Raw genomic sequence first — 15467 nt, forward strand, 5'->3', positions numbered from 1 at the left:
GCTTTTTCCATGAGGTGGGGGTCAAAGTGCGGCCTGAGGGCCATTTGTGGCCCCTGGAATGCATTCATGTGGCCCCTGACTTCAGTTTGACTTTCAGGAAGTGAAGCTGATGATGTTTAACATCTTTTATGGGTTTTTAGGATGAGATCTTCTTAACTGTAAAATGTTCAGTTTAACAAAACTATTTTTTCTTTTATTAGCCACATCATTTTTACTTTGATTAGGCCACAAACATCTCTAAACATTTTACTCAGACTTTGGCATCCAGTTTGCTAAAGACCTCACAATTTTAGAAGAAAGTTCTTGTCTTTGTTGCTGAATAAAATAAACTAAATGAATTGTTCTTTTCAAAGACTTGCAGTAAAGTTTTTTAGCATTTTAGTTGAAAACATCTGTAAATATATTGCTTTAACTTGGTGAACAGGAAGCTGCTTGAGTTAATTCAGCTGAAGCCTTTTAAAGGTCATAGTTTCATATTTACTGTTGCATAAAGCAGCCAGTTTTTCTGCTCACTGATGCTTTTGGTTGCAGGGAAGCAGCAGCTGCTGCTGATGTTTGACAGCTGAGCCGAGTTTAACTTCGTTAGCATCAGTCGGCCTGACGTCAGAGAAACATGAGCGAGAAAATGACCGGAAAAACACGACACAGTCTGCAAAAATAACAACGTATGATGAGAGAACAGGAGGAAAAATAATAAACTGAGTGTGAATGATTTAAACTGGAAACATGAACTAATTCTGTGAGCTAGAACCGGATCAGATAGATCCAGTTACTTAGATCCAGGTTTATTAGAACCACTAAAGAACATTCTGACCCTGACCTGCCTCATCATCATCATCATCATCATCATCATCATGTCTGTCTGAACCCAGAGAGCAGCAGAGAGCTCCTCCTGAAGTCAGTAATCATGAGGAGAAGCTAATCAACGCTCTGCAGAGCTAATGAGCCCCGAGGCGAGACGGGACCATCCTGGAGGCTCCACACACACACACACACACACACACACACACACACACACACACACACACACACACACACACACACACACACACACACACACACACACACACACACACACACTGACATGAGAACACAAACGTATACGCTAACACACATACTGCCCCGAATAAGAACTAAACACAAATCTCTAAATACACACTGGTGCTGAAACACACAAGCTAACACAGAGACATGAAAACACAAACATCCAAATATGCCAATATAATAATATGCTAACAAACACAAACACGCCTGTTAACAAACATAGACAATGGTACAAACACAGGTAGCCATGCTAACACAGGTAGCCTGGTAACACAGGTAGCCATGCTAACACAAGTAGCCATGCTAACACAGGTAGCCATGGTAACACAGGTAACCATACTAACACAGGTAGCCATGCTAACACAGGTAGCCTGGTAACACAGGTAGCCATGCTAACACAAGTAGCCATGCTAACACAGGTAGCCTGGTAACACAGGTAGCCATGCTAACACAAGTAGCCATGCTAACACAGGTAGCCATGGTAAAACACACAAACATGTTATACATTCATATGCAAACACAAAGACAATGCTAACACACATAAATCAGTCAACAGAAACATACAAACATGCCGACAAACTTAGAAATGCTAACACACACACATGCATGCTAATGCACGCAAACGGGACCAGAAACTCACATGGAGGCTCAAACACACACAGTCATGCTAACACAGCTGTAGCATGTAGCCAGTATCTGGAGTGGGAACAGTGCTGGTTTTTCTCAGCCTCTCTGGTCTTTGTGGAGTTTCTTGGTCCAGTTTTTCTCTCCATCGTTGCTTCTGTCCATCCAGGTCACAGGGTCACCTCGGCACATGTCTAGATCAGTTTGAGACGATGACCTTTGAACCCTTCTCAGATTGATGGACGGTAATCTGAAGTCATTCTGATGCCTTTCCGCCCTGGCCTTGTGTTGAGACTCTGCTGCCTGTTTATCAGAGCATTCTGCTGATGTTTGTCTGCTGGTTACCATAGAAACCGTAGAGATGGATTCATGATGTCGCCTTGGTTTCCGGGTCCATGAAGTGGATGCAGTGTGCATGCTAGCAGCAGCGTGACTCCCAGCTGAGTGGCGTGGGGCTCCATGCTAACTGAAGCATACAGAAACATTTCAGCAGCGGTCAGCGCGCCGCCGCAGCCGCTGCCGCAGCCGCTGCTGCAGCTCAGCTCCTGCCGGCTTCCAGAGAGCCGGGGAGCAGAGCGGCGGTGATAGGAGCTGACACGGCTGCGTGTGGACGTGGGCTGAACCTGAGCCGGGCTGCAGCGCGGCCCTCTGACTCTTCCTGCCCTTCGTTCAGCTGCTCTGTGTTTACCTGAGAGTTTCAGGAGCTTCTCGTTTCCTCTCAGCCTGATGGCAGCTTCAGCCGTCATGACGCATGTCAGAGCGACAGCGAGGCTCAGGGTCGCTTCTCTCTCCACTGACACAAACATTCATTTATACATTTGAGTTTATCCTGGAAGATTATGAAACTGACCCAAATATTCTGATCGTGGCAGAACCTGGACCTCTGCTGCAGAACCTTGAACATATAAAATACAGTAAGACGGCTCTGAATGGATGAATCTTTATATTTAACATTTTTATCTATTCCTGCTGATCCTTTCAGGGTCACATGGCTGCTGTCACATCTGGTTATAACCTGATACATTTAGTGTTTTTACTGCTTTTATCTAGTTCTTGTATTCATACAATTTTATAAATATTCATTTTAAACCAGGTTTAGCAGTTAGTCTCTTTCTGTTCAGACAAAACACATTTAGAGTGAATTAAAAATGATCTTTACTGCATGAAAAACAAACTATTTAAATAACTCTGTAGGAGTTTTTGTTGCCAGAAAATGAAAAATGTAAAGTTAGTTGTGATGTTGTGTTGAAGTAACTTCAGAACTGAACCAAAAGTTCTGATGTCGGCATGAACAGACTGGAAATGACACAAAATTAGAAAATAAGAAACGGAAGGATTTTTTATCCGATGAGCAGCTGAACATCCATCCATTTCCTTACCCCTTGTCTCTAATGGGGTCAGGAGGTTCTGGTGCCTCTCCAGTGAACGTTTCAGGTGAGAGGCAGGGTCACCTGGGGTCACCTGGGGTCACCTGGGGTCACCTGGTCAGGTCTCCAGTCTGTTGCAGGGCAACCCAGAGACAGACGGGACAAACACACTTTAGAGAGACAATTAACCTGACAGTCATGTGTTTGGACTGGGAGGCAGCCGGAGAACCGGAGAGAACCCACCATGCACTGGGAGAACATGCAGAACGACCCGGGTCGGGAATCGAACCCAGAACCTTCTGGCTGCGAGGCAGCAGCTCTACCAACTTAAAGATGTTAAAGTGAAACTTAAACTTTGGGTCATTTTTAGGTTGCAGTGAGTCGCTGCTGTTTTGCTTCAGGAGTTCTGGAGAACTGGACCCGGTTGGCTGGACTCAGAACTTTAGATGTATTCTCATCGTCTCTGTGGGTCGGTGTTGGTGTGAACTGAAGTCTGTCCAGAACCCAGCAGGGTTTGGTTCTGAAGATCTTCTGACCATCTGCATGGTCAGAACCATAAACATGGACTCGACCTGGATCAGCTTCCTCTCTGCTGGGCTGGACCTCTGTCTGACCCCAGTGTGACCTCTGACCCTATGTGACCTCTGTCTGACCCTATGTGACCTCTGACCCTATGTGACCTCTGTCTGACCCTATGTGACCTCTGACCCTATGTGACCTCTGTCTGACCCCAGTGTGACCTCTGACCCTATGTGACCTCTGTCTGACCCTATGTGACCTCTGACCCTATGTGACCTCTGTCTGACCCTATGTGACCTCTGTCTGACCCCAGTGTGACCTCTGACCCTATGTGACCTCTGTCTGACCCCAGTGTGACCTCTGACCCTATGTGACCTCTGTCTGACCTCTGTGTGACCCTGTCTGACCTCTGTGTGACACTGTCTGACCCTGTGTGACCCTGTCTGACCTCTGTGTGACCCTGTCTGACCTCTGTGTGACACTGTCTGACCCTGTGTGACCTCTGTCTGACCCTATGTGACCTCTGTCTGACCCTATGTGACCTCTGTCTGACCCCAGTGTGACCTCTGACCCTATGTGACCTCTGACCCTATGTGACCTTTGTCTGACCTCTGTCTGACTCTGTGTGACCCTGTCTGACCCTGTGTGACCTCTGTCTGACCCTATGTGACCTCTGTCTGACCCTATGTGACCTCTGTCTGACCCCAGTGTGACCTCTGACCCTATGTGACCTCTGACCCTATGTGACCTTTGTCTGACCTCTGTCTGACCCTGTGTGACCCTGTCTGACCCTGTGTGACCCTGTCTGACCTCTGTGTGACACTGTCTGACCTCTGTGTGACCCCAGCGTGACCTCTGTGTTTGTGTCCCTCAGGTGTTCTCGGGGATCTTCACAGCGGAGATGGTTCTGAAGATCATCGCCTTGGACCCGTACTACTACTTCCAGACGGGCTGGAACATCTTTGACAGCATCATCGTGTGCCTCAGCCTCATGGAGCTCGGATTGTCTGATGTGGAGGGGCTCAGCGTCCTGCGCTCCTTCCGGCTGGTACGTCCTCGCTGGACCACACCTGCTGTTCATCGCATCGCTCACACTAGCAGCCCTTAGACACAGTTTAATGTAATAATGTTGTCATTTTGGCGCCCGCTCCAGCGCAGCACCCACATGCGTAGCCACTGATCCTGCCTTAACCGTTTTGGTTTCTGTTGGTGGAAAACCCAACCACACGAGAAGTGATTCCCTCTGAGATGTTTGGGTTTGACGGTGCGTGCTGATTGGCCGGTGCAGAGTGATGTCATTTAGCCAAAAGTCCAGCTGTGGCCCAGTTTCTGACCCGATCAGGCGGAGTGGAGCGGAGGCGTCAGCAGCATCTCGGGTCTTCATCTGTCCTCACTGATCTCAGGAAGTGTCACTCTGAGGATCTCCGTCTTCCTGCAGGACCCCCCCACATGATAACAGCCCTTCGTCCTCCTCATCCTCACTGGTTGCATCTGCAGATTGTTTCTTCTTCTCTGATTTATGTGACCTGATAGATGCTGCAGAAGAAGAACAAACCTCCGTTCTGCTGATAGATCCAGGATAACCGGAGATCTTCTGCTTCTTTTCCAACATTTTACTCTTATTTGCTTTGAAAAGTCTCTAAGGATGTTTCCTTCATGATGGTCCGGTCGACCCGGTTCTACTGGAACCAGAACATCTGCTCCACCTCCAGCTGCTGTGGTTCTAAGTCAAACCAACCTGTTCCCCTCCTGGCCTGTGGGGGCGCTGCACCAAGAACCACTGAAGGAAACGACACTAAAACCTCTGAAGACACTGAGAGCAACTTCCTTCTTCACCAGATGGAAACAAGATGGAGGATTTTAGCGGTTGGAGGATTTCTCTTTAGGCTAAAGACCAGGAGACATTTCTGCTGCTAGCGCTAGGCTAGCAGGTTAGCTTTGGTTGTGTTTACCCAGAATGCGCTGCTCTGTAGTCCACTTCCTGCTTTTAAAGCTGCAGATCATTTTGATCTGAAACTCAGGTCTAAATGATCTGCATCTGGTCCAGTCAGTCAGAGTTGATTGAATCCTAAATGAAAGGTTTTCCTTCCTGTTGTTGCCGACTGTTGACCTCTGACCCCTGTCCCCTGTTCTGCCCCAGCTGCGTGTTTTTAAGCTGGCCCGCTCCTGGCCGACCCTCAACACGCTCATCAAGATCATCGGGAACTCCATGGGCGCCCTGGGCAACCTGACGCTGGTCCTCGCCATCATCGTCTTCATCTTTGCCGTGGTGGGGATGCAGCTGTTCGGGAAGAACTACCAGGTGGGCCGCCGTCGCCCCCCGGTGGCCGGGCCGGGCGCAGGCGCCGTGTCTGACCTCTGCTGTGTCCCTGCAGGAGTGTGTGTGTAAGATCTCCAAGGACTGCGTCCTCCCCCGCTGGCACATGAAGGACTTCTTCCACTCCTTCCTCATCGTGTTCCGGGTTCTGTGCGGCGAATGGATCGAGACCATGTGGGACTGCATGGAGGTGGCGGGGCAGCCGCTCTGCATCCTCGTCTTCATGCTGGTCATGGTTATCGGAAACCTGGTGGTGAGTTCCTCTGAGGGGGACGCTGCCGCTGCGCGGGGGTAGAGAGGCTGCTGGTTCTGGACCGGACTGGATGGACTGGGCTGGGCTGGGTTTAAAGTAGGGATGCACCGATTGCAGTTTTCTGGCTGATTCCTGATCTTTAAAAGAGACTGACCTGCTGATTCTGATTTTGGTCGATACCAAGATTTATTTTTCTGAAACGTTGCTAAATATATTAAAGTCACTGAGTTGGAACAGAGGGGCAGCGACTGTTACCGTAAACATTCAGATAAAACCTGGAGGGCGGGGCTACGGCGGTGGGCGGGGCTACGGCGGTGGGCGGGGCTAACAGACAGACTGACTGCAGAGCAAAGACAACAGCAGCTGATTTTAGACCTTTACTGATGAAGATCAGATCAGCTTCACATGTAATTATCTGCTGATCAATGATCTCACAAAATTAAGAAAATCGGCTGGGCGATAAATCGGCTGGGCGATAAATCGGCTGGGCGATAAATCGGTAATATTTGTATTTTCAGACCATTTTGCACTAATATAATGCTAATGGCAAACTAAACATATTCTCAAATTAAAGTTTAAATTTCAACACTGGAACTAGAAGACACTTTAAATATCCAAAATAAATAAACAAAACAACAAATGAAATGAACATAATTAGAGTTAAGATCTAGAAACTCGACTGAAACTTTTATCATCCAGTTTTTGAGATAAACGATAAATCAAATGGAAATTATTGATCTGTTTTAATGCATTACACATATAATGCATTGTATGCATTACCACCAAATATTCTGAATACATTTTTATATAAATATCTTTATTTAAGTAAAAACCAGGCAGCTAAACTAACTAAACTGAAATCTGCTCATTTTAGTTGTAGAGTTTCTGCTGAATTAACCCTTTTACGCCGGAGTTTCAAGCGTCTGCCTAAATAAACCTTCCTTATTTTAATTGTAAGTAGTTCTTTAAATGTCCTATGAGATGATATACTTACCCATGTATCGATAACAACTGGAACTTTCAATATCCAGCAAGTTATTTTCACAATATGCCGTCTATAAAACTAGTGCCCCCCAGATTAATTACCTCTCTGCAGCTGCAGCTGTGAAGTTGCCGTATTAACCCGATACTTGCTGGAAAGGGCAACGCCTCCCCTTTCAGAAACCGTTGGAATTTTTCAGATAGCGCTACGTGTGGCGGAATTACGGTACTGCAAATTTGGATGTGTCGCTGCCGACACATCCCCGCGTAAAAGGGTTAAACTGATGGAAAACTGAAAATTGTTTTAGACAAATATTCTAACTGTGTCTTTTCCTCGTCAGTCTCGTCATTTAAACAGAACCTCTAGAACCGTTCGGACAGGTTCTGAGTCAAATCATGACTCTGAACATCAAATCAACTGGCTGATTGTGATTTCTCCAGATCCACTGTGATGAATCCGCCTGACGGTTTTTAGGTTTTTATGGGATGAATCGGAGCAGCAGCCGGTTTCTGCTGCAGCTGCAGAGTTCTGTTCCTGTTTCTGTTCCGGATCGGTTCTGCAGGAGTTCTCCTGGCCCGCTCCGATGTTCTGACCCAAAAACACGGAGTCACAGCCAGAGGACCGGATGTTCAGGAAGCACGAAATTCCCAAACCAGGAAACACTGGAAGCATTTCAGCATCTGATCGAGACAATAACTAGATCCAAAAGTAACTTTATGACCCTGAAAACGTCTCAAGTTCAGGAGAGGAGCAGCTTCTCGTTTCCACTCCGTCCTCCTCTTCCTCCTCTTCCTCCTCTTCCTCCTCCTGGTTCTGATTAGCCTGAAGTGTCTCCGTCTCTCCGGCCGTCAGCGGATCATAACGACTCTCAGAGCAATAACTCGACTCCTCTCAGCTGCTGGCTTAATGCTCTCATGGAGATTTAATAATGAGGCTGATACAACACACACACACACACACACACACACACACACACACACACACACACACACACACACACACACACACACACACACGCCTCCTCCTGCAGAGGTTTACGCTGACCCGACTGAAGAAATGCACCTGAACATATCGCGGTGCGTTTGAGTCAGGATGACGGCAGCGTTCCCGTTGATCTGATTTATCCCGTTAGAAACGCTCCGATTGTGATCCAGAGGTGTGTGTGTGTGTGTGTGTGTGTGTGTGTGTGTTTTCCTTTGTGAGACATGCAGTGCTTCACCCTGAGATGAAAAAAATCTAATTAAAGTTAAAGTTTGTCTGAAGGAAAGAAGAAAGAGGTGAAGAAAATAAACATGGACAACAAAAGAGGAAAAATAATTTAAAGCAAATAAAAAAGAGAAAATAAGAAAAATCATCAGGATTCATGGAAACGTCGCATTGAGGAAGGAAGTTATGCAATAACGACGAGAACCATAGAAATGTTCAACAAGGGAAAATAAAAAATACAAGAACAAAGAAAATTCAGATGAAACTTTAGAGAAAATAGTAAAAATGGAATAAAACAGCAAAGAGAGAAATAAATGAAGAAAAAAGATAAAAACAGGAAAACAGAAACCACAGAAGAAGAATGGAAAAAATAGGCCCAGAGCAGCAGAAGAACAGGGTGTACTTACTTACTTACTTACTTACTTACTTACTTTCCACCCAGGCTGAACCTGATGCCTCCTGAAGGAGTTCAGTTTTTCTCTCCAGGAGGTTCTCAGAACCAGAACGTCGGTCTGGACTGGTTTCACTGGGACGGGCTGCTGCGTCCAGCGTTGCCATGGCGACCCAGCAGCAGCAGGTCCTCCCCGCTGCAGGCGGGTCCCATCAGGCCCGGCGGAGGCTTTGAGCTGCAGCAGATGTTCAGCTGCTGCAGCTCATGACAAACGAGCCGCCGAACTGATTCTGCTGAGTCAGCGCTTCATCTGCAGCACACCTGGTACCAGTAACTCTTCATCCTCCTCCTCATCCTCTCGTCAGACGTGTGGAGCTCCAGCTGGACTCGCTGCAGCTCCACAGGATCCTGGTTCTGGGTCCAAACGGAGCTGCAGTCGGGCTTGTTCTGAACGTTTAACCTCAGTGGAACCGACCCGGTTTGCCTCAGAATGAGATCCAGTTTGGGTCTCATGTTTCTGTCCGCTGAGGTTCTGTAGAGGACGACCGGTTCTGGGTCGGTTCTGACCTGGAGGTGAGAACTGGGTTGGAACTGGTTCAGCTGCATTCGGTTTGATTCAGTTCACTGCTTTAACAGATTCAGTTCTTTTTAATCGATTCAGATGAAGATGAACGACTTTATGAAATTAAATTCTGATATTTGAAAAGAAGAATCGTGATGTTTGGCTCAGTGGATCCATCTGAACAGAACCGAACCATTAGATTGAGCAGAACCATTAGAACCTCTTTACATGTGATCCATGTTCCTCCCAGTCCGTTCCTGTTCTCCCTCCCAGCTCTCCCAGTTTGTCTCAGTGGTTTACTGGGACTCCCTCCGCTCCTCCTGGGGATTTCCCAGGAGGCTTTGCTCTCGGCGGTTGGTGTGATGCGTTGGATCAATCGGACCCTGCTTGGTTCCCCCTGGATCTGCTGCGGGGCCGTTTCCAGGCAGCAGCCGGTTTACTGAAGGAGAATTTAAGTTTCCAGTAAAACCATGAAGCGTCTCTGCTGGTCCAGTAAACGTCTGGAAGGAAACCATCAGTAAAACGAATCCAGTCAGTTCAGCTCATCGGCTGATGTGAAGTAAATGATGGGGGTGTGTGGGGGTGTGTGTGGGGGTGTGTGTGTGGGGGTGTGTGTGGGGGTGTGTGTGTGGGGGTGTGTGTGTGGGGGTGTGTGTGGGGGTGTGTGTGGGGGTGTGTGTGTGGGGGTGTGTGTGGGGGTGTGTGTGGGGGTGTGTGTGTGGGGGTGTGTGTGTGGGGGTGTGTGTGTGGGTGTGTGTGGGGGTGTGTGTGTGGGGGTGTGTGTGTGGGGGTGTGTGTGGGGGTGTGTGTGGGGGTGTGTGTGTGGGGGTGTGTGTGTGGGGGTGTGTGTGGGGGTGTGTGTGTGTGTGTGTGTGTGCGTGTGTGTGTGTGGGGGTGTGTGTGGGGGTGTGTGTGTGGGGGTGTGTGTGGGGGTGTGTGTGGGGGTGTGTGTGTGGGGGTGTGTGTGTGGGGGTGTGTGTGGGGGTGTGTGTGGGGGTGTGTGTGTGGGGGTGTGTGTGGGGGTGTGTGTGTGTGTGTGTGTGTGCGTGTGTGTGTGTGCGTGTGGGGGTGTGTGTGTGGGGGTGTGTGTGTGTGGGGGTGTGTGTGTGGGTGTGTGTGTGGGGGTGTGTGTGTGGGGGTGTGTGTGTGGGGGTGTGTGTGTGTGTGTGTGTGTGTGTGTGTGTGTGTGGGGGTGTGTGTGTGGGGGTGTGTGTGTGGGGGTGTGTGTGTGTGTGTGTGTGTGTGTGTGTGTGTGTGTGTGGGGGTGTGTGTGTGGGGGTGTGTGTGTGGGTGTGTGTGTGGGTGTGTGTGTGTGGGTGTGTGTGTGGGGGTGTGTGTGTGGGGGTGTGTGTGTGTGTGTGTGTGTGTGTGTGTGTGTGGGGGTGTGTGTGTGGGGGTGTGTGTGTGGGTGTGTGTGTGGGGGTGTGTGTGTGGGGGTGTGTGTGTGGGTGTGTGTGTGGGGGTGTGTGTGTGTGGGGGTGTGTGTGTGGGTGTGTGTGTGGGGGTATGTGTGTGGGGGTGTGTGTGTGTGGGTGTGTGTGTGGGGGTGTGTGTGTGGGGGTGTGTGTGTGGGTGTGTGTGTGTGTGTGTGTGTGTGTGTGTGTGTGTGTGGGGGTGTGTGTGTGGGTGTGTGTGTGGGGGTGTGTGTGTGGGGGTGTGTGTGTGGGTGTGTGTGTGTGTGTGTGTGTGTGTGTGTGTGTGGGGGTGTGTGTGTGGGTGTGTGTGTGGGTGTGTGTGTGGGGGTGTGTGTGTGGGGGTGTGTGTGTGTGTGTGTGTGTGTGTGTGTGTGTGTGTGTGTGTGTGTGTGGGGGTGTGTGTGTGGGTGTGTGTGTGGGGGTGTGTGTGTGGGGGTGTGTGTGTGGGTGTGTGTGTGTGTGTGTGTGTGTGTGTGTGTGTGGGGGTGTGTGTGTGGGTGTGTGTGTGGGGGTGTGTGTGGGGGTGTGTGTGTGGGGGTGTGTGTGGGGGTGTGTGTGGGGGTGTGTTGTCGAGCTAAACGAGGAGCATCAGGAGCAACAGGTGGCTCCAGAACCGGACCGGTCCTTTATTGAGGTAACTTCTGGTTCAGTTTGAGAGTTTTACATCTTACCTGGATCTGTTACCATGGTAACTGGAGCTTTTCTCAACACCTGAACTTTGTCCTCATGACTGACCTACAATCCGCTGTTTGCTCACATCATAGCCTTTCTGCTGCCCCCAAGTGGCCGAACCTGGAATTAAAGCCGTTTTCCTTGTAATGAGTTGCTAATCAGGAAACTGTCTGCTGGTTCTGCAGTCGCTCCTGTCAGAGTCTGGGTATTGACTACTGGAAAGCAGGAAGGTCATTGGTCAATACCGCAGGTTGCCATGTTAGCCAATCAGAACCATTGATCTATTGGTGGATTCCACAGCCAATCAGACGGCAGCGATTTGGGTCAGGGAAGCTATGACAGCAACAGAGATCAGTAACACACAACGACAACAAACATGGCACCAGCTGGGATCAATACACACACACATACACACACACACACACACACACACACACACACACACACACACACACACACACACACACACACAGAAATAATGCAACTCCCTCTGGAGGATAATTATTATAAAATCAGAAACTTGAGATCACATCTTTGCAGCCAGTTCAGCTTCAGAAAACATATTTAGAGCTGCAAATGACATAGACTGGAGGAAATGTTGTTGCACTAAAAAACACTTTTATTTACAGTTTTTGGTTTTAAAATGAATAAAAACATAAGACTTTTGTGAAAAGTGAATTAAAGCGTTTTGTAAGATGTTGATTTTTATTGGAAATATGAAAGAGAAAATAGATCTAGAAACCTGTTGCTGGTACTTTCAGTGTAATTATTAAACTACTAAAACCTGCATTTAGTACAAACGTATAATTAAAACTAAAATCTGGTTTATCACTTCTGGAGCTGCAGGTTCAGAAACCTGGATTAGAGTCTCAGATTTAATGATGTCGATCATAAAAATACCTTTTTGTTAATAATTCATGTTAAAAAAATATTCAGATTTATTTTAAGTAAAATCCTGCTTTGCATCATCTTCAGCCCCTTTTACTCTGGTTCCACTAAATAAACTCCAGTCCAGCCAGTTTCCAGTTTGCTTCCTGGTGTCTGTTATTGACCCAGTGGCCCGGTTTCCAGCAGGTGCTGGTTGCTAGGTAACCACCATCCAGCCGCAGGGTTGATGCTTCATCAGCTCCATGTCAGAATTGTGAATGAATCAGACATTTTCTCTTTATCTCTGTTTGGTTTTCTACATCACTTCCTGTTCCTTCACTTCCACTTTAAACTCAAAGCTTTTAGCTGATGTAACCTGTGATTGGACATGTTTCGGGTCAGAACCGGCTCTGACTCCGCCCCCTTCGCCCCGGTCAGCTCTGACTCCGCCCCCTGTGCCCCGGTCAGCTCTGACTCCGCCCCAGTCAGCTCTGACTCCGCCCTGGTCAGCTCTGACTCCACCCTGGTCAGCTCTGACTCCGCCCCGGTCAGCTCTGACTCCGCCCCCTGTGCCCCGGTCAGCTCTGACTCCGCCCCAGTCAGCTCTGACTCCGCCCCGGTCAGCTCTGACTCCGCCCTGGTCAGCTCTGACTCCGCCCTGGTCAGCTCTGACTCCGCCCCGGTCAGCTCTGACTCCGCCCCAGTCAGCTCTGACTCCGCCCCAGTCAGCTCTGACTCCGCCCCAGTCAGCTCTGACTCCGCCCCAGTCAGCTCTGACTCCGCCCCAGTCAGCTCTGACTCCGCCCCAGTCAGCTCTGACTCCGCCCCGGTCAGCTCTGACTCCGCCCCCTGTGCCCCGGTCAGCTCTGACTCCGCCCCGGTCAGCTCTGACTCCGCCCCCTGTGCCCCGGTCAGCTCTGACTCCGCCCCCTCTGCTCTGTCTGCAGCTGCTGAACCTCTTCCTGGCTCTGCTCCTCAGCAGCTTCAGCTCCGACAACCTCTCCGCCCCAGATGAAGACGGGGAGATGAACAACCTCCAGATCGCCATCCACCGGATCACTCTGGGCCTGGGCTGGTGCCGCCGACAGGTACTGCTGGTTCTGACCCACTGGTCCTGACCTGGTTCTGATCTGATGGTTCTGACCCAATGGTCCTGACCTGGTCCTGACCCAATGGTTCTGACCTGGTCCTGACCCAATGGTTCTGACCTGGTTCTGACCCAATGGTTCTGACCTGATGGTTCTGACCTGGTTCTGACCCAATGGTCCTGACCTGGTCCTGACCCAATGGTTCTGACCTGATGGTTCTGACCTGGTTCTGACCTGGTTCTGACCTGATGGTCCTGACCTGGTTCTGACCCGATGGTTCTGGGGTTCTAGGTGGTGGACTTCTTCAACGGGAACCTGAAGCGGCGCCGGCAGAAACGAAAAGAGGCCAAAGCCATGATGAAGCTGAAACGGCTGAGCACCGTTCACACTGAGGCCAACGGCGCCGTCATCGGTAACACACACACACACACACACACACACACACACAGTTTGGGTTTATCTGGACAGAACCAGAACCAACCCGACCCGTCTGTTCCAGGCCGCCATGTGGAGAAGTACGTGGTTCCGGAGGACGACAGCTACATGACCAACCCCAACCTGACCATCAGCGTTCCCATCGCCCCCGGAGAGTCCGACGTGGAGTTTCCGGAGGAAGAGGAGGAAGAGGAAGAGGAGGAGGGTCAGGAGGAGCAGAGCGAGGGGTCCGAGGGAGACGAGGAGAGAGAGGAGGAGGTGAGGACCCGACCCAATAACTACAGACGAACTATAAAAATGATGAACTCTGTAAAATCTCTGAACTTCCTGGTCTCAGTTTTCTGATGAGTCAGCGCTCTGCGCTACACCAGACTCTGGGATGACAACCACCACTTCAGCCAGACTTTGTAAATCGGGGAACATTTCTCCATCTGAAGTGATCAGAAGTCGGCTTCACTCCTGCTGAGTTCAGCTGCACCAAATCAGAGATATGAACCGAAATATGATTTTTATCAATGGTTCAATCTGAGGTCCGGCTGGAAGGAGGAAGCGCGGCGCGGTGGCGTTGCTAACAGGAAGTGACTGATTTGTGTTGTGCACATGTCACTATGAGCGTGCACGTGTCACTATGAGCGTGCACGTGACCTGTGCTGACTCAGTCCGGGTCCGTCAGGCCCGGCAGGATGTTCTGGTTCAGGTGGTTTCTGCAGGATTTCAGCTGTTTTGTTGTAAATCCAGGGCCGGTTCTGCTCTGGTTCTGGTCCAGCCCAGTTCTGATCCGATCCGGTCCGGTCTAACTGGTCAGATCTCGCTGTGGCAGCGCTCCTCAGAGGTTCTGCAGCTGCGGCGGCCCGGTGTTCCGGCGTCATCAGAACCTATTATTGTTCCTGCTGAGGATAAATGAAGGCAGGTTCTCCAGCTGCTCCGTTTGGGTCCAGACCCGGAAAGTTCTGACACGCAGATTCTTCACGGCTCTTCGTCTGAGCGCTGCTCGCTGGATCAGCACCCTGAGAGTGAAAAATGCTCCGAGACATGAGCGCTGGCCCGGTTCTGACCCAGATAGGCAGGTGAGCGGCGCTGCTGCTGGAGGGGATGAGTCAGCGGCCCGGTTCAGCTGTGGTTCCGACTCCAGGAGCGGGTCCGCTGAGCGAGCAGAGCATCGGCCATCTGGGTGTCGGTTCTGATGGGTTCTGGTCAGAGTTCCGGTCCAGTTCCGGTCCGGTTCCGGTCCTCTGTTTCATTAATTTGATGATTTTTACTTTAGTTTGGACTGAAGAAGAAAAAGAGATCAGGTTCTACAGGTCCAAACAGAACCAAGCCCAGCAGAACCAAACAGAACCAAACCCAGCAGAACCAAACAGAACCAAACCAAACAGAACCAAACCAAACAGAACCAAACAGAACCAAACCAAACAGAACCACTCTCCAGACCTTTGTCTGTGAAATAAGAGCGTAAACATGAGAACCCAGCAGGTTCTGTCTGGGTTTGGACCCGACCCGCCGTGTTTCTGCACCTGGAAGTGACTCAGTGAGGCTGAGATGACCTTTGACCTCTGCAGAGACCAGCAGGTGTCAGCTGGCGCAGGTGGAGGCTTTGATTCGCCTCTGAGAGGAACATCAAACCGATCAGATAGTTCCAGAACCAGAACCGATGAATCTGGGTCAGTGAATACAGTACAAGTAGAACCAAAACACTAAGAACATAATTTCATTTCAGGCATTTTT

At 49.7% G+C, this 15467-nt stretch overlaps 1 protein-coding gene across 1 annotated transcript; it reads left to right on the forward strand.

The window, feature by feature from the left end:
• The first annotated feature begins 5702 nt into the window (after positions 1-5702).
• Positions 5703-14646, forward strand: LOC148155214 (sodium channel protein type 8 subunit alpha-like). Its single transcript, XM_088013336.1, has 5 exons — positions 5703-6124; positions 13167-13307; positions 13599-13719; positions 13807-14000; positions 14416-14646. The coding sequence occupies exons 1-5, from the start codon at positions 5978-5980 to the stop codon at positions 14644-14646; spliced, it is 834 nt and encodes a 277-aa protein (XP_087869462.1). The 5' UTR covers positions 5703-5977.
• The last annotated feature ends 821 nt before the right edge of the window (positions 14647-15467 follow it).

The sequence above is a fragment of the Poecilia mexicana genome, unplaced genomic scaffold (assembly GCF_051168715.1).
Source record: "Poecilia mexicana isolate PSO_F unplaced genomic scaffold, ASM5116871v1 scaffold_15, whole genome shotgun sequence".
Taxonomy (NCBI): domain Eukaryota; kingdom Metazoa; phylum Chordata; class Actinopteri; order Cyprinodontiformes; family Poeciliidae; genus Poecilia; species Poecilia mexicana.

Excerpts from the sequence above, each read along its gene's own strand:
- LOC148155214 (XM_088013336.1), top strand. The coding sequence starts at position 5,978 with ATGAAGGACTTCTTCCACTCCTTCCTCATCGTGTTCCGGGTTCTGTGC. Across the intron at positions 13,308-13,598 it reads TGGGCTGGTGCCGCCGACAG|GTGGTGGACTTCTTCAACGG; the intron begins GTACTGCTGGTT and ends CTGGGGTTCTAG. Across the intron at positions 14,001-14,415 it reads ACGAGGAGAGAGAGGAGGAG|GCCCGGCAGGATGTTCTGGT; the intron begins GTGAGGACCCGA and ends CGGGTCCGTCAG.